Genomic DNA, 27,966 nt, shown 5'->3' on the forward strand with positions numbered 1-27,966 from the left:
ACCACTTTGTAATCTTATCAAGACCTGACTGCATGTATATGCAGCTTTTTTCAGATGCGATTTCATTGTGGATAACTGCATCATTTGAACAAAGCCTGATTTTACTATTAACATTGTCTGCAAGGTCATTAATATACAATATGAACAGCAAGGGGCCCCAACACACTTCCCTGGGGCACACCCAAAGTTAATTCTACATCTGATGATGACTCTCCATCCAAGGTAACATGCTGTTTCCTCCCTACCAAAAAGTCCTCAATCCAGTCACAAATTTCCCTTGATACCCCCATATGATTGTGCTTTTAACAATAAGCATAGGTACAGTACTGAGTCAAATGCTTTCTGGAAATCGAGAAATGCTGCATCTACCTGGTTGTCTTGATCCAAAGCTTTCAGTATGTCATGCGAGAAAAGTGCGAGTTGGGTATCACGTGATCAGTTTTATTCGAAATCCATGCTGGTTGGCATTAAGGAGGTCATTCTGTTTGAGATACTTCATTATGTTAGAGCTTAGAATGTTTTCTAAGATTCTGTGGCAAATTTATGTCAAGAATATTGGATGGTAGTTTTGTGGCTAACTTGTACTACTCTTCTTGTAGATGGGTATGACCTGTACCTTTTTCCAAGAACTGAGCACGGTTTTTTGTTTGAGGGATCTATGTTAGGTTATAGTTAGAAGAGGGACTAACTCAGCCACAAATTCATTATAGAAAATGACAGGGATTCCGTTTGGGGTCTTGAACTTCGTTCAATTTTAACGATTTCAACTGTTTCTCAACACCATTGACACTAATACTTATTTCATTCACCTTTTCTGTGGTACGGGGATTAAATTGTGGCAATTCTCTTGGGTTTTCCTTTGTAAAGGAACATTTGAAAATGAGTTCAGCATTTCAGCTTTTGCTTTGCTACACTCAATTTCAGTTTCCATCTTGTTTGCAAGGGACTGGACACTAACTTTGTTGCACTAACAGCCCTTACATATGACCAGAATTTCTTTGAGATCTATAAAAGATCATTCAACAATATTCCACTGTGGTAGTCATTGAAGGCATCATACATTGTTCTCTTGACAGCATCTCTCTGTCTATAGCCCTACACTTCGTTTTACATCTGTTATGCCGTAATCTCTTGTTTCTTTAGAAGTTACTTTTCTGTGAATGTATGCCATGGAGGTTCCCTCTCATTATGGACTGTTCTACTGGGTTCATATCTATCCAGTGCATGGTCAACTACTCTTTTAAAGTGAATCAGTGTTCCTCTACATGCTCCTGCCCTGTGTTAAAAGTTTCAAGTTCCTTGTTGAGATATGACACTACAGATATTTTGTCTGGTTTACTGAACATTTATATCTTTGCGTTTATTTTAGTTGTCTGTTGTACTTTGGTAATCATTGTTGCCACAATATGGTGTACATGCTGATTTATGAGGGCTCCTGAATGTAGGCAAAATAGCTAATCTAAGGAAGCCACTGCTCTTCCCCTCTGCCACTTAAACTAATCTGTTACTGTTTTTGTCAAATACTTCAAACAAAGCGTTTATGTAAGCTAACACAGAATACTATTGAATGTCTAAATACTGGCAAAGATCAAAATTTGTGTGTGATCTCTACTTTTTGTAGCTGAAGTCATTTTTATTTGTTTGGAGCAGTATAACACAAGTTTCTGTAAGAGTAAGGGGTTTCTGTAAACCAATTGTAAGCCTTTTTGTTTGTTCTCCTGTCTGTGCCTGGTGTGGACATAAGTGGGCTCTTCAAAAGTACAACTGGGTCATCAGCAAACATCACAGTTTTTGAAGTGCTCTCAAATGTCCTGAGAAAATCATTTATATAGTTTAAGACCAGGAGTGGACCAAGTATTGAACCTTGCTAGATACCATATTCAATCTTCCCTTGTTGGAAATTGAGTCTTTTTCCTGTGGTACAATTTGTTAATGTGAACACTGTTCTCTGTTAAGATATGGCTATGTCCATACAAGTGGCTTGCCCTCAGTACCATATCATTTTTAGTTTTCCAAGAAGAATTTTATTATCTATGCAATCGTAGGCTTTGGCAAGATCACTGAAAATACCAACAAGGCAATTTTTCATGTTTAGTTTTACCAGATCTGACCTTTTGATATCATATTGTGATGGCCTGAAAGTCATGTGTGATAAATACATCATATGGGCCAGAACTTGTCGTGTAACAGTGCAGTACATCAAACATTTAGGTATGGTAGAAAGAAAGATATAATATATCAAACATTTATATATTGTATAAAGATGGTACTTCTTCCAATTCTAAATGTGTTTCAGAGGCTCCTGGGTGTTGGTGAGATAACTGCATGCAACCAGTGGAGCAAGTAGCAAGTATGCTGGGCTGTGGGCAACATTTGGCATTATGGGCTCACTGCATGATTGGATCCAGAAAACCTGATAATAACAAGCAAGGAGCAGCAACGTACATTCCATGAGATAAAAACTCATAATGATAATAAAATATGTAATTCTGGAGTTCAAGTCTGGCTAACAGGGTTGTCAATAAACCAATATTCACATATATGGTGTGTCATTTCTCATATTACATATTCCCAACATACAGTCCTTTGAACCAGTTGCCAAAACAAAGCAAAAAATTATTTGCTTTAGTCTAGAGTCACACTGACTGAGTTTTTGGTACAGGGTATTGTCATCAGATCACCCTATATGTCACATCACCCTTGATTTAGCTTTCAAGAAATAATTATCGTAGACAGTGCATAAAAACAAAATTGTTGTGCAGCAATATATTTCTAAGTCCAGAAGATAAGGCGTCAATATTTATATAGGAAAGTTAACTTACCTCTGAGGAGGCTTCAGTGTTCAGCAGTAAAGTAATGTTGTGCAATATTATATATGAGTTTTGGGTCCTTAGTTGACACAACTTTGTGTCAAAAGTTTTTCTGTTAAAAATCATTTTTATTTATCCTTCCATATTAGCTCACACTTGCATTCACAAAATCCAAAATATAACATCAAAAATAAGGATTGTAATTCTTACTACTGTCTATCTCCATTACATATTTCCAAAGAGTTTCTTTGGATCTTAACTCGGACCAAGTTAAAAACAGTATACACTAGTTTGAATAAGACAAAACCTGACTGCACAGCTCTTGAAAGTATGTATTTATGTGAAGATTTTTAGTAATAATATCTTTTAACAAAGATTACAAAATTTGCAAATACAAAGTTTAGAAACTTCCAGTTATGTTGTAATTTTGAATACATATTGATAGTAAAGTAAATAAAAATATAAATATATCTAAAAACAAAGATGATGTGACTTACCAAACGAAAGTGCTGGCTGGTCGATAGACACACAAACAAACACAAAAATACACACAAAATTCAAGCTTTCGCAACCAACGGTTGCTTCATCAGGAATGAGGGAAGGAGAGGGAATGACGAAAGGATGTGGGTTTTAAGGGAGAGGGTAAACAGTCATTCCAATCCCGGGAGTGGAAAGACTTACCTTAGGGGGAAAAAAGGACAGGTACACACTCACGCGCGCGCGCACACACACACACACACACACACACACACACACACACACACACACACACACACACACACACATATACATCCGCATATACACAGACACATGCAGACATTTGTAAAGGCAAAGAGTTCGGGCAGAGATGTCAGTCGAGGCGGAAGTACAGAGGCAAAGATGTTGTTGAATGACAGGTGAGGTATGAGTGGCGGCAACTTGAAATTAGCGGAGGTTGAGGCCTGGCGGATAACGAGAGGAGAGGATATACTGAAGGGCAAGTTCCATCTCCGGACTTCTGACAGGTTGGTGTTAGTGGGAAGTATCCAGATAACCCGGATGGTGTAACACTGTGCCAAGATGTGCTGGCCGTGCACCAAGGCATGTTTAGCCACAGGGTGATCCTCATTACCAACAAACACTGTCTGCCTGTGTCCATTCATGTGAATGGACAGTTTGTTGCTGGTCATTCCCACATAGAAAGCTTCACAGTGTAGGCAGGTCAGTTGGTAAATCACGTGGGTGCTTTCACACGTGGCTCTGCCTTTGATGGTGTACACCTTCCGGGTTACAGGACTGGAGTAGGTGGTGGTGGGAGGGTGCATGGGACAGGTTTTACACCGGGGGCAGTTACAAGGGTAGGAGCAAGAGGATAGGGAAGGTGGTTTGGGGATTTCATAGGGATGACCTAAGAGGTTATGAAGGTTAGGTGGACGGCGGAAAGACACTCTTGGTGGAGTGGGGAGGATTTCATGAAGGATGGATCTCATTTCAGGGCAGGATTTGAGGAAGTCGTATCCCTGCTGGAGAGCCACATTCAGAGTCTGATCCAGTCCTGGAAAGTATCCTGTCACAAATGGGGCACTTTAGTGGTTCTTCTGTGGGAGGTTCTGGGTTTGAGGGGATGAGGAAGTGGCTCTGGTTATTTGCTTCTCTACCAGGTCGGGAGGGTAGTTGCGGGATGCGAAAGCTGTTTTCAGGTTGTTGGTGTAATGGTTCAGGGATTCCGGACTGGAGCAGATTCGTTTGCCACGAAGACCTAGACTGTAGGGAAGGGACCGTTTGATGTGGAATGGGTTGCAGCTGACATAATGGAGGTACTATTGCTTGTTGGTGGGTTTGATGTGGACGGACGTGTGAAGCTGGCCATTGGGCAGATGGAGGTCAACATCAAGGAAAGTGGCATGGGATTTGGAGTAGGACCAGGTGAATCTGATGGAACCAAAGGAGTTGAGGTTGGAGAGGAAATTCTGGAGTTGTTCTTCACTGTGAGTCCAGATCATGAAGATGTCATCAATAAATCTGTACCAAACTTAGGGTTTGCAGGCCTGGGTAACCAAGAAGGCTTCCTCTAAGCGACCCATGAATAGGTTGGCGTACGAGGGGGCCATCCTGGTACCCATGGCTGTTCCCTTTAATTGTTGGTATGTCTGGCGTTCAAAAGTGAAGAAGTTGAGGGTCAGGATGAAGCTGGCTAAGGTAATGAGAAAAGAGGTTTTAGGTAGGGTGGCAGGTGATCGGCGTGAAAGGAAGTGCTCCATCGCAGGGAGGCCCTGGACGTGCGGAATATTTGTGTATAAGGAAGTGGCATCAATGTTTACAAGGATGGTTTCTGGGGGGTAACAGATTGGGTAAGGATTCAAGGCGTTCGAGAAAGTGATTGGAGTCTTTGATGAAGGATGGGGGACTGCATGTAATGGGTCGAAGGTGTTGATCTACGTAGGCAGAGATACGTTCTGTGGGGGCTTGGTAACTAGCTAGGCGGAGCTTCAAGGAATCCTCAGAACCTTAGGCCCCCTACAAAACCTTTCACCTGACTCCATCAACCTCCTGACCCCATCGACAGCGCGCACCCCTACCTTCTACCTTCTTCCTAAAATTCACAAACCCAATCATCACGGCTGCCCCATTGTAGTTGGTTACCAAGCCCCCACAGAACGTATCTCTGCCTACGTAGATCAACACCTTCAACCCATTACATGCAGTCTCCCATACTTCATCAAAGATTCCAACCACTTTCTCGAATGCATGGAATCCTTACCCAATCTGTTACCCCCAGGAAACCATCCTTGTAAAAATTGATGCCACTTCCTTATACACAAATGTTCCACACGTCCAGGGCCTCCCTGCGATGGAGCACTTCCTTTCACGCCGATCACCTGCCACCCTACCTAAAACCTCTTTTCTCATTACCTTAGCCAGCTTCATCATGACCCACAACTTCTTCACTTTTGAACGCCAGACATACCAACAATTAAAGGGAACAGCCATGGTTTCCAGGATGGCCCCCTCGTACGCCAACCTATTCATGGGTCGCTTAGAGGAAGCCTTCTTGGTTACCCAGGCCTGCAAACCCAAAGTTTGGTACAGATTTATTGATGACATCTTCATGATCTGGACTCACAGTGAAGAACAACTCCAGAATTTCCTCTCCAACCTCAACTCCTTTGGTTCCATCAGATTCACCTGGTCCTAATCCAAATCCCATGCCACTTTCCTTGATGTTGACCTCCATCTGTCCAATGGCCAGCTTCACACGTCCATCCACATCAAACCCACCAACAAGCAACAGTACCTCCATTATGACAGCTGCCACCCATTCCACATCAAACGGTCCCTTCCCTACAGTCTAGGTCTTCGTGGCAAACGAATCTGCTCCAGTCCGGAATCCCTGAACCATTACACCAACCACCTGAAAACAGCTTTCGCATCTCGCAACTACCCTCCCGACCTGGTACAGAAGCAAATAACCAGAGCCACTTCCTCATCCCCTCAAACCCAGAACCTCCCACAGAAGAACCACTAAAGTGCCCCACTTGTGACAGGGTACTTTCCGGGACTGGATCAGACTCAGAATGTGGCTCTCCAGCAGGGATACAACATCCTCAAATCCTGCCCTGAAATGAGATCCATCCTTCATGAAATCCTCCCCACTCCACCAAGAGTGTCTTTCCGCTGTCCACCTAACCTTCGTAACCTCTTAGTTCATCCCTATGAAATCCCCAAACCAACTTCCCTACCCTCTGGCTCCTACCCTTGTAACCGCCCCCGGTATAAAACCTGTCCCATGCACCCTCCCACCACCACCTACTCCAGTCCTGTAACCCAGAAGGTGTACACGCTCAAAGGCAGAGCCACGTGTGAAAGCACCCACGTGATTTACCAACTGACCTGCCTACACTGTGAAGCTTTCTATGTGGGAATGACCAGCAACAAACTGTCCATTCACATGAATGGACACAGGCAGACAGTGTTTGTTGGTAATGAGGATCACCCTGTGGCTAAACATGCCTTGGTGCACGGCCAGCACATCTTGGCCCAGTGTTACACCATCCGGGTTATCTGGATACTTCCCACTAACACCAACCTGTCAGAACTCCAGAGATGGAACTTGCCCTTCAGTATATCCTCTCTTCTCGTTATCTGCCAGGCCTCAATCTCCGCTAATTTCAATTTGCCGCCGCTCATACCTCACCTGTCTTTCAACAACATCTTTGCCTCTGTACTTCCGCCTCGACTGACATCTCTGCCCAAACTCTTTGCCTTTACAAATGTCTGCTTGTGTATGTGCGGATGGATATATATATATATATATATATATATATATATATATATATATATATATATGTGTGTGTGTGTGTGTGTGTGTGTGTGTGTACCTGTCCTTTTTTCCCCCTATGGTAAGTCTTTCTGCTCCCGGGATTGGAATGACTCCTTACCCTTTCCCTTAAAACCCACATCCTTTCGTCTTCCCCTCTCCTTCCCTCATTCCTGATGAAGCAACCGTTGGTTGCGTAAGCTTGAATTTTGTGTGTATTTTTGTGTGTCTATCGACCTGCCAGCACTTTCGTTTGGTAAGTCACATCATCTTTGTTTTTAGATATATTTTTCCCACGTGGAATGTTTCCCTCTATATATATATATATATATATATATATATATATATATATATATATAAAAAACAAAGATTCCATGACTTACCAAGCAGGAAAGCGCTGGTAGATAGACACAATAAAAAAACACACACACAAAATTTCAAGCTTTCGCAACCAACGGTTGCTTCGTCAGGAAAGAGGAAAGGAGAGGGAAAGACAAAAGGATGTGGGTTTTAAGGGAGAGGGTAACGAGTCATTCCAATCCCGGGAGCGGAAAGACCTATCTTAAGGGGAAAAAAGGACAGGTATACACACACACACACACACACACAGACACACACACACACAAGTTGGTCTGTATATGTGCGGATGGATGTGTGTGTGGACTACTCAAGAGAACGTTGCTGTCAGGAGAAAGAAAACTGGCGTTCTACGGATCGGAGCGTGGAATGTCAGATCCCTTAACCGGAACCGGGCAGGTAGATTAGAAAATTTAAAAAGGGAAATGGATAGATTAAAGTTAGATATAATGGGAATTAGTGAAGTTCGGTGGCAGGAAGAACAAGACTTTTGGTCATGTGAATGCAGGGTTATAAACACAAAATCAAATAGGGGCAATGCAGAAGTAGGTTTAATAATGAATAAAAAAAATAGGAGTGTGGGTAAGCAACTACAAACAGCATAGTGAACGCATTATTGTGGCCAAGGTAGATACGAAGCCCACACCTACTACAGTAGTACAAGTTTATATGCCAACTAGCTCTGCAGATGATGAAGAAATTGAAGAAATGTATGATGAGATAAAAGAAATTATTCAGGTAGTGAAGGGAGACGAAAATTTAATAGTCATGGGTGACTGGAATTCGTCAGTAGGAAAAGGGAGAGAAGGAAACATAGTAGGTGAATATGGATTGGGGCTAAGAAATGAAAGAGCAAGCTGCCTGGTAGAGTTTTGCACAGAGCATAACTTAATCATAGCTAACACTTGGTTCAAGAATCATGAAAGAAGGTTGTATACATGGAAGAATCCTGGAGATATTAGAAGGTATCAGATAGATTATATAATGGCAAGACAGAGATTTAGGAACCAGGTTTTAAATTGTAGGACATTTCCAGGGGCAGGTGTGGACTCTGACCACAATCTATTGGTTATGAACTGTAGATTAAAACTGAAGAAACTGCAAAAAGGCTGGAATTTAAGGGGATGGGACCTGGATAAACTGAAAGAACCAGAGGTTGTACAGAGTTTCAGGGAGAGCATAAGGGAACAACTGATAGGAATGGGGGAAACAAGTACAGTAGAAGAAGAATGGGTAGCTCTGAGGGATGAAGCAGTGAAAGCAGCAGAGGATCAAGTAGGTAAAAAGACGAGGGCTAGTAGAACTCCTTGGGTAACAGAAGAAATATTGAAGTTAAATGATGAAAGGAGAAAATATAAAAATGCAGTAAATGAAGCACGCAAAAAGGAATACAGACGTCTCAAAAATGAGATTGACTGGAAGTGCAAAATGGCTAAGCAGGTATGACTAGAGGACAAATGTAAGGATGTAGAGGCTTATCTCACTAGGGGTAAGATAGATACTGCCTACAGGAAAACTAAAGAGACCCTTGGAGAAAAGAGAATCACTTGTATGAATATCAAGAGCTCAGATGGAAACCCAGTTCTAAGCAAAGAAGGGAAAGCAGAAAGGTGGAAGGAGTATATAGAGGGTCTATACAAGGCCGATGTACTTGAGGACAATGTTATGGAAATGGAAGAGGATGTAGTTGAAGATGAAATGGGAGATACGATACTGCGTGAAGAGTTTGACAGAGCACTGAAAGACCTAAGTTGAAACAAGGCCCCGGGGTAGACAACTTTCCATTAGAACTACTGACGGCCTTGGGAGAGCCAATCCTGACAAAACTCTACCATCTGGTGAGTAAGATGTATGAGACAGGCGAAATACCCTCAGACTTCAAGAAGAATATAATAATTCCAATCCCAAAGAAAGCAGGTGTTGCCAGATGTGAAAATTACTGAACTGTCAGTTTAATAAGTCACAGCTGCAAAATACTAACACGAATTCTTTACAGACAAATGGAAAAATGGTATAAGCCGACCTCGGAGAAGATCAGTTTGGATTCCATAGAAATATTGGAACATGTGAGGCGATACTGACCTTACGACTTATCTTAGCAGAAAGATTAAGGAAGGCAAACCTACGTTTCTAGCATTTGTAGACTTAGAGAAAGCTTTTGACAATGTTGGCTGGAATACTCTCTTTCACATTCTAAAGGTGGCAGGGGTAAAATACAGGACGGGAAAGGCTATTTACAATTTGTACAGAGACCAGATGGCAGTTATAAGAGTCGAGGGGCATGAAAGGGAATCAGTGGTTGGGAAGGGAGTGAGACAGGGTTGTAGCCTATCCCCGATGTTATTCAATATTTATATTGAGCAAGCAGTAAAGAAAACAAAAGAAAAATTCAGAGTAGGTATTAAAATCCATGGAGAAGAAATAAAAACTTTGAGGTTCGCCAATGACATTGTAATGCTGTCAGAGACAGCACAGGACTTGTAAGAGCAGTTGAACGGAATGGACAGTGTCTTGAAAGGAGGATATAAGATGAACATCAACAAAAGCAAAATGAGGATAATGGAATGTGGTCGAATTAAGTCGGGTGATGCTGAGGGAATTAGATTAGGAAATGAGACACTTAAAGTAGTAAAGGAGTTTTGCTATTTGGGGAGCAAAATAACTGATGATGGTCGAAGTAGAGAGGATATAAAATGTAGACTGGCAATTGCAAGGAAAGCGTTTCTGAAGAAGAGAAATTTGTTAACATGAAGTATAGATTTAAGTGTCAGGAAGTCGTTTCTGAAAGTATTTGTATGGAGTGTAGCCATGTATGGAAGTGAAACATACAAGAAGAGAATAGAAGCTTTCGAAATGTGGTGCTACAGAGGAATGCTGAAGATTAGATGGGTAGATCACATAACTAATGATGAAGAATTGAATAGAATTGGGGAGAAGAGGAGTATGTGGCACAACTTGGCAAAAAGAAGGGACCGGTTAGTAGGACATGTTCTGAGGCATCAAGGGATCACAAATTTAGCATTGGAGGGCAGTGTGGAGGGTAAAAATCGTAGAGGGAGACCAAGAGATGAATTCACTAAGCAGATTCAGAAGGATGTGGGTTGCAGTAAGTACTGGGAGATGAAGCTTGCACAGGATAGGGTAGCATGGAGATCTGCATCAGACCAGTCTCAGGACTGAAGACCACAACAACAACAGCATATTCAGATAAAAAATCGGTAGTCATATCTCAATGAGGAACTTCAAATTTTCAGCAACAGGGCAGTAGCATATAGAGGAACTCTGGCTTAAGTTTAAAAGAATAGTTGACCATGCACTGGATAGATATGTACCCCATAGAAAAGTTCATAATGGTAGGGAACCTCCATGGTATACAACCACTGTAAAGAAACCTCTAAAGTAACAGAGATTACATCATAATAGGTGTGAAACAAAGCTTAATGCTATAGATAGAGAGATGCTGAATGAAACACGTTTGGCTGTCAAGAAAGCATAGCGTGAAGCCTTCAAAGACTACTGTAGCAGAATATTGTCAAGTGACTTTTCACAGAACCCTAACAAATTCTGGTCATATGTAAAGGCTGCTCTAGTGGCAACAAATTTAGTGTCCAGTCCCTAGCGAATGAGACAGGAACTGGAACTGAAAATAAGTGTAGCAGAACAAAAGCTGAAACACTGAACTCATTTTCAAATGTTCCTTTACAAAAGAAAGTCCAGGACAATTGCCACAATTTAATCCTTGTACCACTGAAAAGATGAATGAAACAAGTATTATTGTCAGGGGTGTTTAGAAACAGTTGAAATCATTAAAACTGAATGAAGCTTGAGGCCCTGATGGAATCCCTGTCAGTTTCTACATTGACTTTGTGGCTGAGTTAGTCCCTCTTATAACTACAATCTAACGTAGATCCCTCAAAAAAAAAAAAAAAAAAAAAAAAAAAAAAAAAAAAAAAAAAAAAAAAAAAAAAAAAAAAAAACACCTGCCCAGTTCTTGCAAAAAGGCACAGGTCACACCCATCTACAAGAAGGGTAATACAAGTATTCCACAAAAGTACCATACAGTGTCCTTGACATCGATTTGTTGCAGAATCTTAGAAAATATTCTGAGCTCAAACATAATGAGGTATCTTGAACAGAATGACCTTGTCAATGCCAACCAGCATGGATTTTGAAAACACTGACCATGTGAAACCCAACTCACAGCTTTATCACATGACATACTGAAAGCTTTGGATCAAGACAACCAGGTAGGTACAGTATTTCTTGATTTCTGAAAAGCATTTGACTCAGTACCACACCTATGCTTATTGTAAAAGTATGGGGAATTAAGTACGGGGAATCAGTGAAATTTGTGACTGGACTGAAGACTTTTTGGTAGGGAGGACACAGCATGTTATCTTGGATGGGGACTCATTGTCAGATGTAGAAGTAACTTTGGGTGTGCCCCATGGAAGTGTGTTGGAACCCTTGCTATTCATATTGTATATTAATGACCTTGCAGACAATATTAATAGTAAAATTAGGCTTTTTGCAGGTGATGCAGTTATCTGTAGTGAAGTACTATCTGAAAGAAGCTGTGTAAATATTAAGTCAAATCTTGATAAGATTTCAACATGGTGCAGAGATTGGCACCTTGTTCTAAACATTCAGAAACGTGAAATTGTGCACTTGAGTCACTGTTGTAATTGGCCAACTCATACAAATATCTGTGTGTAACACTTTTTAGGGATATGAAACAGAATGATCACACAAGTTGTCACAGATAAAGCAGATGGTAGACTTCAGTTTATTGGTAGAATACTGGGGAAGTGCAACCAGTCTATGAAGGAAATTGCTTACAAATCATTCGTTCAACAGATTCTAGAATGTTGCTCAAGTGTATAGGACCCATACCAAATAGGTCTAATTGGGGGGGGGGGGGGAGGGGTGTATTGAACATAAACGGAGAAGGGCAGCACTATAGGTCACATGTCTGTCTGATCCATGGGAGAGTGTCACAGAGATACTGAAGGAACTGAAATAGATAGGCGTAAACTATCTCGAGAAGGTCTATTAATAAAGTTTCAAGCACTGGCTTTAAATGATTAGTCTAGGAATATACTATAACCCCTGCATATCACACACATAGGGATGATAGAGATAAGATTAGAATTATTACTGCACACACAGAGGCATTCAAACAATCATTCTTCCCATGCTCCATATGTGAATGGAACTGTAAGAAACACTAATAACTGGTACAATGGGATGTACCCTCCGCAATGCACCTCATGGTGTTTTGCACAGTATAAATGTAGAAGTAGATATTTTTATACATATACTGCTTCACATCCTTCTCTTTTTCACCAAACATAACCCACAGGAGTGCAAGTACCCCTTTCAGCCACTATCAAGAATTAGAAACAGGTGTCAAAAAATTCGTTCTGTCATATACAGGTCCTACCTTTTTCTCTTACTGCACTAAAATAATTAATGAATTTTTCTGAAATTAGAGGGCAAGAGAAAAAACAAAGAGGAAAATATTATGATTATTATTTCCACAATGAACTTAAGCTGAAATTTGGTGGACAGTGAAGTAACAAATTTTCTAATTCCATTCCCAAAAATTAGTTTCCATTTTAATTTTTTTAAATTTTCTGACTCTTTATCTGTGACTAATCATTTAGCTGGTATAATTTAAATTGGCCGATAGAAATGCATCAGTTTTTATAATTTTAATCCACCACAGTTCAAATACTAAAAGATGTGTGAAATTAAAACCGAAGCACTCTTATTTCAAATAGTCAAAAGAATAAACAAGGTAGACTTGATAACATTGTCTTGGGAAACTTGCTCAGCTAACATGAAATGACACAAATTCCTAAAAAAACTTAAACAACTAGTGGCTTGAAACTATCACATCTGGAACTATTTTGGTTTATTCTGAGCCCTTCCAGTAAAATCCATGTCCTGTGTGCTAATATTACTAAAAGGTACTCATTCGTTGTCACAGCTTAGCAACTGACACAATCTAGTGTCCACAAGTCTCACGAGCACAGCTGTAACTAACAGGCTTGACATACCCAGTATCAGCTGCTGGCTTCTGCTACACTGTGTCTCTTGGCTGTGAATATGCAACAAGGTGACTATGAGCTTATGAACAAGTCTTGAAGGCTGAGGTGACTGATTCTTGTGTGTAAAAGACTTATGTCATTGTAAAATGAACCTTGTATGAATAAACTGCTAATACTAATAGAAAATAAAGTCTAAACAAGCTACATCTACATCTATATCTACATGATTACTCTGCAATTCACATTTAAGTGCTTGGCAGAGGGTTCATCAAACCACAATCATACTATCTCTCTACCATTCCACTCTTGAACAGCGCGCGGGAAAAACGAACACTGAAACCTTTCTGTTCGAGCTCTGATTTCTCTTATTTTATTTTGATGATCATCCCTACTTATGTAGGTTGGGCTCAACAAAATATTTTCTCATTCGGAAGAGAAAGTTGGTGATTGAAATTTCGTAAATAGATATCACCGCGACGAAAAATGTCTTTGCTTTAATGACTTCCATCCCAACTCACATATCATATCTGCCACACACTCTCCCCTATTGCATGATAATACAAAACAAGCTGCCCTTTTTTGCACCCTTTCGATGTCCTCCGTCAATCCCACCTGGTAAGGATCCCACACCGCGCAGCAATATTCTAACAGAGGACGAATGAGTGTAGTGTAAGCTGTCTCTTTAGTGGAATTGTTGCATCTTCTAAGTGTCCTGCCAATGAAACACAACCTTTTTATCACCTTCCCCACAATATTATCTACGTGGTCTTTCCAACTGAAGTTGTTCGTAATTTTAACACCCAGGTACTTAGTACAATTCTCAAGGCTGTCAATTCGACTATTTAATGAGTAACCGAATTCCAAGGGATTTCTTTTGGAACTAATGGGGATCACCTCACACTTTTCGTTATTTAGCGTCAACTGCCACCTACCACACCATACAGAAATCTTTTCTAAATTGCTTTGCAACTGATACTGGTCTTCGGATGACCTTACTAGACGGTAAATTACAGCATCATCTGCGAACAACCTAAGAGAACTGCTCAGATTGTCACCCAGGTCATTCATATAGATCAGCAACAGCAGAGGTCCTAGGATGCTTCCCTGAGGAACATCTGAACTGTGACCTTCCTGACAGGAAATTACGAATCCAGTCGAACAACTGAGACGATACCCCATACGCCCGCAGCTTGATTAGAAGTCACTTGTGAGGAACGGTGTCAAATAGTAGTAGTAGTAGAGGGGTTTTGTGGGTGCACGACAGCAAGGTCTTCAGCGCCCGTTCAGTAACATAGGGAGACGGGTGTCAAGAAAAATCCCAGAACAGGAATATAAAACGGAACATAAAACACGGGTAACAATCGTTGAACGGTGTCAAAAGCTTTCCGGAAATCTAGAAATACGGAATCAACTTGAGATCCCCTGTCGATAGGGGCCATTACTTCATGCGAATAAAGAGCTAGCTGCGTTGCACAAGAATGATGTTTTCTGAAACCATGCTGATTACATATCAATAGATAAGTGTGGAGAGTGTGCAGGTCATTTTGTGTTTTCTGATCAACTGATCCAATCATTGACAAATTATCTGTTAAGATCTGTAATTATCTGTGTGGTATTTCAGTACCAATTGGTTAACCTGATGTCTTATAGGATGTCTTCCAGTAAATGTGACAGCATATCTGTTACAAACTATAGATACTTGTGGCTATTCAGAGGCCCACTGATAAAACAGTAAAACAGGAAACCACCCAGCCCCCCCTTTCTCTCTCATGACAACTTGCCATCATGTGGAACATGTAGATTTACAAACAAGATACATTTTCTCTGTGGAAACATACTGGCATTTAAAAATAAACTGGATATATTTGTTTTAATCTACAACAAAATTTTATAAATCTAACTCAATCACATATGTACTACTTATTTATTATTCAGAAATAAAAGAGACAACTCACTGAAAGGCAGAAGCAATGTGTTGTTGATAGTTACACAAACAGAAGGTAGGGAGCTTTGCTAGCTTTTGGAATGCACTTACTTTTACCCCTACAAGGTTGAAATTCCGAAAACTAGGAAAGTCTTGCACCTTCTGTTTGAGTACCTATCGACGACAGTGCTTCTGCCTTTTGGTGAATCATCTCCTTCATTCCTAAGTAATATGTAATTCTCAACAAGAACGTTCCTTACATTATTACGCTATTTGTTCAGAAATTCATCTATGGAAAAGGAGTTGTCATGTAGAAATTATTTCAATCTGTTTTTAAAACTTTCTTTGTCTGCCAGCACCTTTATTTCACATGGGAAAGAGTCATACCTTTTTATGGCTGAATACTGTGATTCTGTGCAAAAGTAAGTTTAAGGTGTAGATAATGGATGTAATTTTTGTTCCTAGTGTTGTATTTATTAACGCTATTATTACTTTAAATTGTGCCTGATTGTTCACAACAAACTTCTTAACCCACTGATTGCCATCAGGCTGCCGGCATGAACAGCAATGCCTTACATCTGACACTGTGTGCCCACTGGCAGCCATAGCAGTGCCTTATCTGATGGTGAAACATCCATCACTACATGTGCAGCAGTCAACTTGTTACGAGGGTTAATGTATTGTGAGGCTTTTGTTAGTACACACAATGTTGATAAAGGTTGCTGCCATGTAATTGAGACATAGATACTGTGAAAGATCCAAGCTTTAAGGAGGATGTTGCAGTGTGTCCCAACCAAATCATCGTCTGATTAGCAGTGTGGGGGATAGTATTGTCATGCAACAGGATGCTTTCTATGCTTGTCAAGTTACTCAAGCATGGAATCACAATCAATGCGTAGTGCTATGGAGACACTTTCAGAAACTGCAATGTGCCAAAAAGTCAAGACACCCAGGAATACTGTCAGACGGAACCATCCTGTTGCACGATAATGCCCACCACCATGTCGCTAATCGATTGGAGTCTATGCTGCAACAGTTTGATTGGAAAACACTGCAAGATCTTCAGGCAGCCCATATCCTTTGCAGTGTGATTTTCATATCTTTGGTGACCTGAAGAAAGACACACATTGATGTTAGTTTCAGTCACACGAGGAAATACAAGAATGGTTGTGGTTGTGGATCCATCAGTGGCTGAGTCTCCCTGTGTGACAAACACCTTAATGCATTTGGTGATTACTTATGAATGTAACCCTACCACTGTCTTGTTGAGGCTGCCATCATACTTCTTTCTCCCATGCTGTATTGTAATTGATGATGATACATCTTGCCTTGGAGTGTATCTGTATATTTAATTGATCAATAAATGGTGCGTAATATAGTTCCTCAGGTCACCTATATCATTAATTAATTAGAATTCAGACCTACAAATCTGTTCCGAATAACCATACTTTTCTTATTCTTAGCTTACTACTTTTGCCGTGCAGTGTTTTCAGTGTTAGGTGACCTATATAATGACCAAGGAAATTTCAACTTTTTCTTACAGCCACAGATAACTCCCACCAAATATGTATAACACAGTCATGTTACTATTGTTTAATTGATTATGGATGTCTTGTCTAATTAGACCATACAATGTGAATACATTTGACATATCGATTATCAGAGAATGAATGTCAGAATGACAGTTTAAAAACCTCTTCTGTTTCAGTTCTATGAGAATGTGTGCACTATTTTTCCATCGCCACAACACACCTCCAAGCCATTGCACCCAAGAACAGGCAGCTCACAGAATGTGTAGCCTTTTCCTTAAACTTAACTATTTAAAACACACACAAATTTCAAGGTTTCGCAACCCACGGTTGCTTCATCAGGAAAGAGGGAAGGAGAGGGAAAGACGAAAGAATGTGGGTTTTAAGGGAGAGGGTAAGGAGTCATTCCAATCCCGGGAGTGGAAAGACTTACCTTGGGTGGAAAAAGGGACAGGTATACACTCGTACACACACACATCCATCTGCACATATACATATACATATGTCTGCTTGTGTCTGTATATGTGCGGATGGATATGTGCGTGTGCGTGTGCGAGCGAGAGAGTGTATACCTGTTCCTTTTTCCCCCCAAGGTAAGTCTTTCCGCTCCTGGGATTGAAATGACTCCTTACCCTCTCCCTTAAAACCCACATCCTTTCATCTTTCCCTCTCCTTCCCTCTTTCCTGATGAAGCAACCGTTGGTTGCAAAAGCTTGAATTTTGTGTTTATGTTTGTGTGTCTATCAACATGCTAGCGCTTTTGTTTGGTAAGTTACATCATATATAAAAACTGTCGTCTTTCATCATTTAGAAGGACAGAGAGTGTAAAGCATAAATTTCTCTAAAATGATCTGTTACATCAAGTGTTTTACAATTTCAAATGAACTGTAGTTTTTTTAAGTTGAGTGATAACACCCTTCACAAAGCTCCAATTAGTAATACTTTTGAATACATCATTTGGTGCTTATTCTGTTTTTGCAGCTGTAGGGCTTGACTAAGATGTTTGACATATCAAAAAGGAACACAATTTAGCTTTTTCAGTGTAAGTTAGAGTTCACTTCTATGTACTATAAACAGGAGTGGTCCCAGAATTGAACTCTGTGTGTCAGTAGTAGTTTGTCTCCATTCAGAAGAAGAAGAATCATCATAAGAGCTACATGAGCTCCCTATCATGACCCTTTCCTTAGTATCAATTAAATAAAGTGAATCATTTATACATTATAACTCAAAAGCTATAAGCTTTGCTGGGCAATGAATCCACAACCTTCAGTGTGGATGTACAATATTATTCAATCTCCAGCAGGAATCTAAAAAAACTAGTAAGTATGGAGGACATGGACAAGAACTGAAGGTAGGTGGTGCTACATGGGAAAATGGGTTGGCTGGGGAGTGTGCTTATACAGTTTGTGCATTTGTGTTACACACTGTGTTCGGATGGTACAGTGGTTAACACAACTGCATAGCACACAAGAGATCCAGGGTTTGAATCCCAGTCCAGCGCAGACTTTCACTTGTCACTGCCAATTCTGCATAAAGTCTCACTGCAGCTGATATCATCAGTCCCCCCCCCCTCCTCAACCGGGTCCACTCCACCTTCAGATTACAAATAATTCTGGTGGGTAAAAATTCAGATATTTTGATCCCTAGTTAGTGAAAATGTGTACAGTATGAACAGAGCACAAGCCTTTCTGAAATCCAAATTGTGTCTGACTTGGTATCTTTATGTTTGCAGATAATGTCAACCACTGATAAATACATTGCCTTTTCCAAAACTTTTGGTAAGTGAATTTAATACTGAAATGGGTTAACACTTATTAATACTTGTCCTACTACTTTTCTTGAAGAGGTGTGAAATGTGCACTACCACATGTTGAGAGAACAAGCTCATTGTCTATCCATTTCTTTCAGGCAGCATGGAATTTTAATTGATCAGAAGTGCACACTGTGAAGACTGATATGCCCATATTTTGTAAACAGTGCTTCATTTTTAGTACGAATATTCATTCTGCAGCAGAGTGTGCACACATTTGAAACTTCCTGGAAGATTAAAAGTGTAAGTCAAATAAGGAAACAAATCTGTGTCAACAGTGGGGACACAGACCAATAGGCTTCAGGAACAATGGTGTACACATGAACCGTACCCGAGTTGCACATTTTGTACAGCAGGGCAGACATTTGGGAGACATCTCCTGAGGGTAGGACAGTGATTCACAGCACCGTTATCTTGTTAGTATTAATTAAGTTCCACACATTATTTTGTTGAAATTTTCTTCAAAGCCTCTTTACAGTGCCTCGGAAAAAGTATACAGTTCCGTAGAAAAAAAAAAAAAAAAAAAAAAAAAGGGTCTGTGGCTTGATTTGGCAGACATAAACAATAAAAATTACTTGAGTGAGCCAGAAGATTCACCATATTGTCCACTATAGCTCGCTGAAAACTATATTGACGTCTTTACTCATTCTATACGTGTTTGATGTGGTCTGTCTTAGCTGCTTCACCAGGTAGAGAATTTTATCAAAATTCCCCTCATAAAACTCAAAAAAATTCTGCTCTTATGTGAAGGCTGCCAGTGGCGCAAACATTAATATCCAGACATTCATGGATGACACAGGAAATAAAACTAAGGGTACTAAAGAAAAAGCAGAAATGCTGTACTCCATTTTTGAAGCTATCTTTACAAAGGAAGATCCAGGGATACTTCCCCAGTTTAATTCTTGAAACACTGCAAGATGAATGATATAGACTTGTGTCAGTTGCTTTAAGAAATAGGTAAAAATCAAGCTAAGTCCCAGGGCCTGTTGGAATCTGTGTCAGATTGTATATGGAATTTGCAGCCGAGTTCTCCCTTCTCTTAACCACAACATACTGTTTAACCTTGGAAAAAAAAATTCTTTGACATCCATTTGTTAATCAGTTGTAATATCTCAGAATGTATTCTGAGCTCAAATGTAATGATGTATCTTGAAAGAATGACCACTCCATGCCAAACATTTGGGTTCCAAAAACATCAGTCACATGCAAGACCATCCACAGAAATTTTTCCAAGAGGGATCAAGGCTCAAAATTTGTCAGTTTTTTCATCACAACTGACTGCATAAGTTTGAAAACATCTCATGTCCCAAGAATTAAATTTGACAAGAAGTACACAAAACTTATTGTATCTCAACAGCTGATAGTTCCCTACTTAGTATTTTAAGGTACATTACTTTCATGTGCAATGCTCATCTTTTATGTTGTGAATGTGGATGCCAGCTTTTTGGTTCAATAAACTGAAATTTTATCTTCATATAATTAAATCTAGAATATCCAGTAAGTTATGAAATAAAGCTAGAAAATATTCATAAAAATAATTTATTCACACTCCCATAATGTTAGGTTGAAACAGAAAGTTAAAAATCTGAAACAGCAAAAAATGTCAGAATGATTAAGGAAACACAGCTGGAGATCAACAAAAACACCACATTAATAGCTTTTTAAGTGGAGAAACAAGGAATAAGCTTTTAAAGACACTTATTCAGCTTTGATGAAATCTAGAACATTTGCTTTTGTTGCAAAACTTCACAGCTGACCATGTTAATGAATTTATTGCATTACTTTCATTACAGTGTCAACTGAAGTTGAATGAAATGTGTTTTGAAAGATATATCTTTTTGTGTCGGTTAGGTAAAGTGTAGTGCAGGGCTAATGCATGATGAGATGAATGGAGGAAACCACCTGAAACAATCCTAAAATTGACTGGTAGCATTGAATTTTAGCAGTGTAGGACTGCGTCAAGGTAATCCTCGTCTCTCCAATTTGTCACACCATTATGTAGCATGCCGATTGGAATGCACAATTCCAGTCTCTGTAACAAATAGGCTGGTGGTAAAATACTACTGTGATTCTATTGTGCATCAAGTGGTGCAGGTGCCCTTATGGGAATTGGGGATAGAAGACTGGCACATATGCTAGTGCCATGTTTAGGTGGTGTGAATCAGCAAAGGAATCCATATGGCAGGGTGGTAGACCAGATACTTTCTGTTGATCTGTAGGGGCTGAATGAGGAAGCAACAACAAAACATTGAAGACATTTGGAACAGTTCTGTAAAGCTTCATATCCATCTTGACTCCAGATCAGCACAAAACCACAGCTCCACCAGGGAATCAGCATAATTTCACATGATCAGAGTGATGACTACGAAAACACCAGATATATAGAGTTATTGCTAAGGCTGCAGCATTACTCATTACAGTCAGCAACATTAAATCTGAAATTTAGTGGAGCTCCAGAAATGATTGCTGAAAATTCAAGAGAATTGTGTAATGATTAAAAAGGCTATACTCAGATTCCTGGACAGGGCATGTGAATGTGAATGTGAATGTGAATGTAAATGTAAATGTAAGGTCTCACAGTGTGAAAAGCTCTCGGGTTACCAGAAGGGTGGCAGTGTTAAAATACAACATTTTGATGAGTGTCATGCTCATCACAGATATTTTAACACTGCCACTCAGCTGGAAACTCGGGAGTTTTTCACCATCTCAGGTAAAGTTTGTAACCAGTTAATGTGTTAAATTAAAATTCAATGCTATTGAGGAAAGTAGGCCTATGCAACAAGGATGTACAGGACTGCAGATTATTCGACATTCATTAGTTTCCCAGGAGCAATGCACCTGGTCTTAACACCCAGAACTGCCACATATAGACTGGTTATATTATGTTTATATGTATGTTTTGTATAATATAGTAGGAAAGTTCTGATAACTGTAAATACTTTAGAAGTGAAAGAGACCACTTACTGAAATGCACAAGCTTTCAGGTTGAGGTGTCAGCTGAGCACACAAAAAAGGAAAGGTGATATATATGCTCACTCAATATGTCTCTGTAAATTCATTACTTTTTTTCAGCAACAGTATATGTTCTCAAATGCAAGATAGAAACATGAAACTTAATATGCTGTAAATGACAAAGAAATTTTGTTGAGTAAAAGTCTGCTTGTTGTGAAATGGATCTGTAGCAATTTCTTCCAATAAGAATAACTGTCAATATTGTGGAAATAGAAATCATATTTCCATTCACCATTCAGTAATTTTTGTATGTTCATAATAGTCACCATGTGAATTATTTATGTTAACCATCACAATTAGTTGCTTTGTTGTTAATATTATTGTGGAGACCAGTTCAGAGTACACTCCTCACAGTTTTGTCCACCTCCGTAGCTAAGTGGTAAGCTTCTCTGACTGATATGCAGAAATCCCATGTTCTATTCCTGCTCTGTCAGGGATTTTTCGTTGGTGGGAGAACTGTAATGGGGTACACTCAGTTCTGTGATGCCAGTTGGGGAGCTAAACAATTGAAAAGTACCGGCTCCAAGGTGTGGGAAGCTGGGAGAGGTGATAGTTGATCCTGCGCACCACCATATCCCGTCCAAATGGAGGGTGACACGGTGGCAGTAAGTACTGAATGGCCCAACAGGGCTGGTAGACAGAGCTTTAGCTTTAGTTCCTCAGTTTTGGTGCACTAAAAGCAGCCAGTTATAAAACTAGTGAGTGGGTGGCCTCATTCAGATACTACATTAATAGATCAGTTTACTACTTTTGACTATATTAACCATTGCTTTCATGCTTTGGCAAAACTGTATGAGAGTAAATATGACTGAAGTAAAACTGTAAAATACAAAATAACAACATTCTCATCTTTTGTTGTGCAGTGAAACTGGTACAGTGGTAAACACTTTATTTCGTTTGTACTCATTTTTTATGTAAAAAGACATTATGCATTAGGTGACCAAAAAAATCTCTAAAGGTATTTTAATTTCATTCTGATAAACACACAGTTACTTACTATTTAATACTACACAATGGTTTAACTTACGTGTGTACCTTACTGGACATCCATTCAGGCTACAACATTTACCAGGAAAAAAAAAATCCCATAGCTGTTTCAGGCTCACAGTTTCATCCTGCTTATTCCACTCCAAAAACTTTTGTAGTTTTGGTGTCAAGTAATCACAAACTGTTTTACAGTTCACTGAACATCTCTTCTCACCAAGGTGTCTATGGTTCGGGAATACTCATCTTGTCCAATTCACAAGCATATATCCTACAGCACGTCTTCTTGTGTCCCATTGTGGTAAGTTGTCACTCATAATTAAACACCGTGAACAACTGACTTACACTGTCTTCCACAGCTCTGAAAGTCTTCCCCCAAGTTCTGCAGTGTGGAGTACTCTTCACAATAGTATTTTATCCCAGGAAACATTTGAGAAAAAGAAATTGTTCAGTGGTGTATCATGCCTGTTCCTTTCTCCATCACCACAGCTTTTACTCCTCTCAGTAGCCCAAGTGCAGTAAATATTCCATACATTCACAATCTTATATCCCAGAAATCACAAGAATGTTGATCATTTATGAAAACTGTTAGGTCCTCTGCTGACATGGCTGAAGTCACTGTTCACATTATGTATTGTCCACTTGAATGAACACCCATGAGTTTGACATTAGGCCATACATTGCTAGTACATGCTGCTCAACGTAACAGAAAATTGTACAATGAAGGCATTCATGACCAGATGTCTTAGCTGTAGATGAGTCTTCCATGTTATATAGTCCTGGTCATTACACTTTTTCATTCCTTACATTTCATGCAGAGCTGCCCTGAACATCTTCAGAGGTACTCCAGGTCTGCAGAGTCTTGCTGATTGAAGGGTTGGACATCTCCGAGCAACATAAATACTGTGAAAAAGCCATGTGGTAGGAGTTAAAGTGATCAACAGAGGCAGTCATTTATCATGGTATTTATCTTGCTCTCAGATGTCTGACTCATTAGTCAGCAAGAATCAGTGGAGGCTGGAGTACCTCTGAGGATGTCAACTGCAGCTCTGGATGAATACCTTAATCAGCCCAAATCAGCATCCTACTTGAAATGTCACAATAGGCATGTAGCAACTAAGAAAGAGAGAGCCTTCTATCTCCTCTGAATTTCTGGAGAAGAACAGATATTCAGTGGATACAAATGTCTTTGAGTTTCATGTGTGTGCCTGATTGCAGTTTTAACTCTGGAGAAGGATTTTAACCACCAGGTTATTATCCTATTACACATTCCTCAAATACATAAAAATAACTTAATTAAAATTCAATTAAAAACCAATGACAGGTCAATATTTCCCTAACCAATTTAACCAGATTCTCTTTTAGGAAACAAGTGATCACAAATATTCCACTTCTGTCAGGTTGGATCTCTTGAGCCATAAATTGTGTTGAATCGCCTGTAGAAAAAATTTACTGCTTCCATTAAATTAAAAGAAACAAAAAAAAAAAAAAAAAAAAACCTTCCTCTCAAGTAACACATACTAAGCATAGGCTTATGTGGTGTTCACCAGCCTCCATTATCCACTTGTAAGCTATGTAACCGTATTAGCAGTAATAGTAATTTAAAAAAAAACATAATGAACTTTGTAAGACAGTTTTATGTATTTTTAAAGGTCCATCCACATTTTAAAAACAACAGCCATTCTCTTTGAGTGGGAAATATGTTATGTGAGGATTGAATATGAAGCTGAAAATTAATAAATAATGCATGTTACACACCTAGTACCTGTATTCACAGTTCTCTTAGTTACAGAAATAATATTTTGAATTAATGAATTTTTGTCAGCTAAATATATATTCTTTGCATTTTGTACAAAACACGTTATAAAATAAACTTGGAAGAATCTCAAAAAATTTCTATGACATTTATAAAAAGTAAAAAAAACTCTAAACCCCATCTATATGTAAGTATAAATTTCCTTTGATAAAGCAAGATATGTCAAAAGTTGACTGTAACAGAAGCTATTCAGAATGAATATTTTCAAAATTTGCCATATCTGACATTCCAGATATAGGCAACAACAGACCATTCACAAGATGTATTAAGTGAGGATTTTGAACATTGATTTTACTTGTAAGAAGGAAATATTCAATTTTAAAAACTAGTACTACTACTTTCCATTGTTTTTTTAAATATATATGTCTATATATATAATGTATATTGGAGGGAGATTATAAAATTGCACAACCTGGCAATGGTTTTCTATGCAGATAATGAAGAAGCACTGTTTCTTTTCTTTTTTTAATTTCATGACAACTTTAACACTGCCATCAGTCAAATGCTTATGGAATATGAATGATCCTAATCTAGTCTGCTGAATCACTGTAAGATGCTTATGAATGTTACATTAACTTACAGTTCACACATACTGTATTAGTTGGCAGTGAGAATCTTGACAGTGTATATATACATAGCAAATTTCCAAAAATGAATTTGGTCACATTAAAAACTCTAAAAACATTTGGTACTTGCAAATAATCTCACACATACCACATGTAAAGTACAGTAAACATTGTGTTATTACCAATACTAAAGAACCTAATTAATCCACTTTAAAAGAATATTTGGCTATTTTGTATTAAGAGTCTAGAAAACATTTGTAGTGAATGTACATATAGTTTCAAACCATTAATAGATGTACACACAACTCATGATATATATCGGAAAAAATATATGTAATGGATATCTATAATCCACTTTGTACTATTTCATTTTCTAAAGTCAAGCAAAAGAGTAGAATGGTAAATGCTGAACAGGTTTCATGTTTCTTTGGAACTTCATGGTCCACAAATTTTCATAGCTTTCAAAAAAAGTGTCCTAGGGGTAAATAATGTATGAGGGAAATGTAATAAACAATGAAAACATAATAATCAATTTTATCACATCATCATCATGTATAAAAATTCTGACAATTGGCAAAAGAAAAAAAAAAAGGAAGAGAGCTGGCCAAAAAACTCACTAAGTTTAAAACTGCTAAAATGGAACAAAATGAATTTTTTTAGAGAAGACCTACAGTAACAAATTATTTCACCTACTACATAACTAAGTCTGTCACTTTGTACTTACTAATGAAGGTATCTGCAATGAAACAACACAAAATGTGTTACTAACCTTTTGCCTCTTTAGCCACATATAGATATATATAACAGCAATAAGAGTTAATTTAGTACGCACCATGCTTAGCAATAGTTTCATGATCTATAGAAATTTTCTCATGGTTTTCTTTTTATTTCACTTGAGTACAGGCTTAGAACAGACATCAAGAACAATGATAAATTATGTACAAAACAACCATTTTATTTACATTTTGAAGTTGTAAACATTTATTCTTATATTTGATGCTTAACTATTTATGACACACATTTACTTCTCATCCAACAAAGCACATCTGTTTTGCTGTATTAATTAAGTCTACTCATTGGTGATTTCACAGAATTGTTAATTTAGTTTGCAAAAATTTGTACAGTGTAGGATATTCAGTTTTTGTATAGTAATGCATTAATGATATTTTTTGTGTATAACCTTTGTTCTGTAGCCAATTATTATTTTAAAATTTTCTTTTGTGTATTATGGTACAAAACAATCAAGTCATCATGGAAGTGTTTTTCACTAGAGCTCATGCTCAGTAATACATGTTCCACAGAAACCATTAAGTTCACAACACAGTGAAGAAAAATTTACATTACGCCTGTATTTAAGGGGATCTCTGCTTCAGTTGTTTTACATTGTAACTAACAACAGACAACAAAGGAAATAAAAACAGTGAAACATTTGGTGTAATCTTCAAGTGATACTGGTAATGAATATTTACTTTATCCTTCCCATTAATATACTCATTCTGCCCATACAATAATATTATTTTATTTATTTGGCACATACTTACATTGCATATTCAAATGAAAGTCATCAATTTCAACAAGGCATGTGCATTCAACATAGTTTTGTGGCCTTGTGTCAAATCACCAAATCATCACCTTTATTTCAATATCAGTTTCTTTCTAATTCAAAAAATAGCTGAATAATACTACAACAGCTGCAAGACTACACCCTGAACATGTTCAACAGAAGAATAATTATTATTTTCTGTAACAGAGGTTGAGTGGTTTCTTTGTGAGTGATCAACCACAACCTTCTGCAAACTTAGTAGATTATTATTTTGATGGACACTTAAACTTAATATGTATACATGGATGAACATGTAAGTTTACTTAACCCATTCACTTTTCTTAAATTTTTATTGTTTTTATTTCTCAAGGTAAACACCACCTTAAGAATGAGAATTAAATTCTCCAGTGTGTCAACATTAATGAGTCAGGCAGAAGCATTACTGAACTCTCTTCATCTGTTGATGCTGACATGTTAATGCCGGTGTGCTACCAGCAAGGAATGGCACATTGCAAATGACAGTTGCATGCTTTTCGTTTCATGTATTTTATGAAATAAAGTTCCTTAATGTAGTTTTGCAGAAGAAATAAATATGACAAATTGTTGTGGGCATAAGACAAGCATAGGACAAAAATAGCATCAACATTATTTTATGCTCACCATCAGACATGACTCAGACACATTCTTATCATCAATGAAAATGACTATCAAGTTTGATAATGATGTATGCGAGCAACAAAAATAACAAGTCGCAAATGTATAAATGAATAGTTTTTAGATGTAATGTATAATGACAATTGTTTCAAGAAGAGTGTGAGTAATGAGAGGTATTGCATAAAGTGTTATCAGTAAACCTAATATCTTAACAAAATTAATAATTATTGTTAATGAATTTCATGAGGATATAATCTTTGGCTTAAATATTTAGTTTTTAAAAATAACTTTAGAAGATGAAAACCAATGGCAAAAATTCATTGTCAGAGTGTGTGAACACACCACATCTTCATAAATCATAAAATTCATCATTAATCCATACACCTTCACACTTTTTTATGTATACCAGTTCTGATTTCAGGGCAAGTTGTTATTTTTAATAATTACCAAGCACTGTAGAATTCATTCAAGTCGAGCTTTGTAGCTAGTCTTCCAAATCTCAGCAAGCGTGACCGCTGAATGGAATCGATGAAAAATACAAAGTGGTAAAGTAACCCGTTGCACTATGGCCCATGCAAGGAATCCATAGAAATCAAGCTGAAAAATGATAT

The 27,966-nt window shown here is 38.4% G+C and overlaps 1 protein-coding gene across 1 annotated transcript in view; it reads right to left on the bottom strand.

Moving 5' to 3' along the window:
- Positions 1-24,278: 24,278 nt before the first annotated feature.
- The window catches only part of LOC124787671 (proton channel OtopLc), a 700,713-nt gene continuing 697,025 nt past the window's right edge, over positions 24,279-27,966 (bottom strand). The window contains exon 15 of the mRNA XM_047254488.1: positions 24,279-27,952. Within this exon, the coding sequence (XP_047110444.1) occupies positions 27,818-27,952 (135 nt within the window). The 3' untranslated portion in view covers positions 24,279-27,817. The remainder of the gene's footprint in view (positions 27,953-27,966) is intronic.

Source organism: Schistocerca piceifrons, chromosome 3 (assembly GCF_021461385.2).
Source record: "Schistocerca piceifrons isolate TAMUIC-IGC-003096 chromosome 3, iqSchPice1.1, whole genome shotgun sequence".
Taxonomy (NCBI): Eukaryota; Metazoa; Arthropoda; class Insecta; order Orthoptera; family Acrididae; genus Schistocerca; species Schistocerca piceifrons.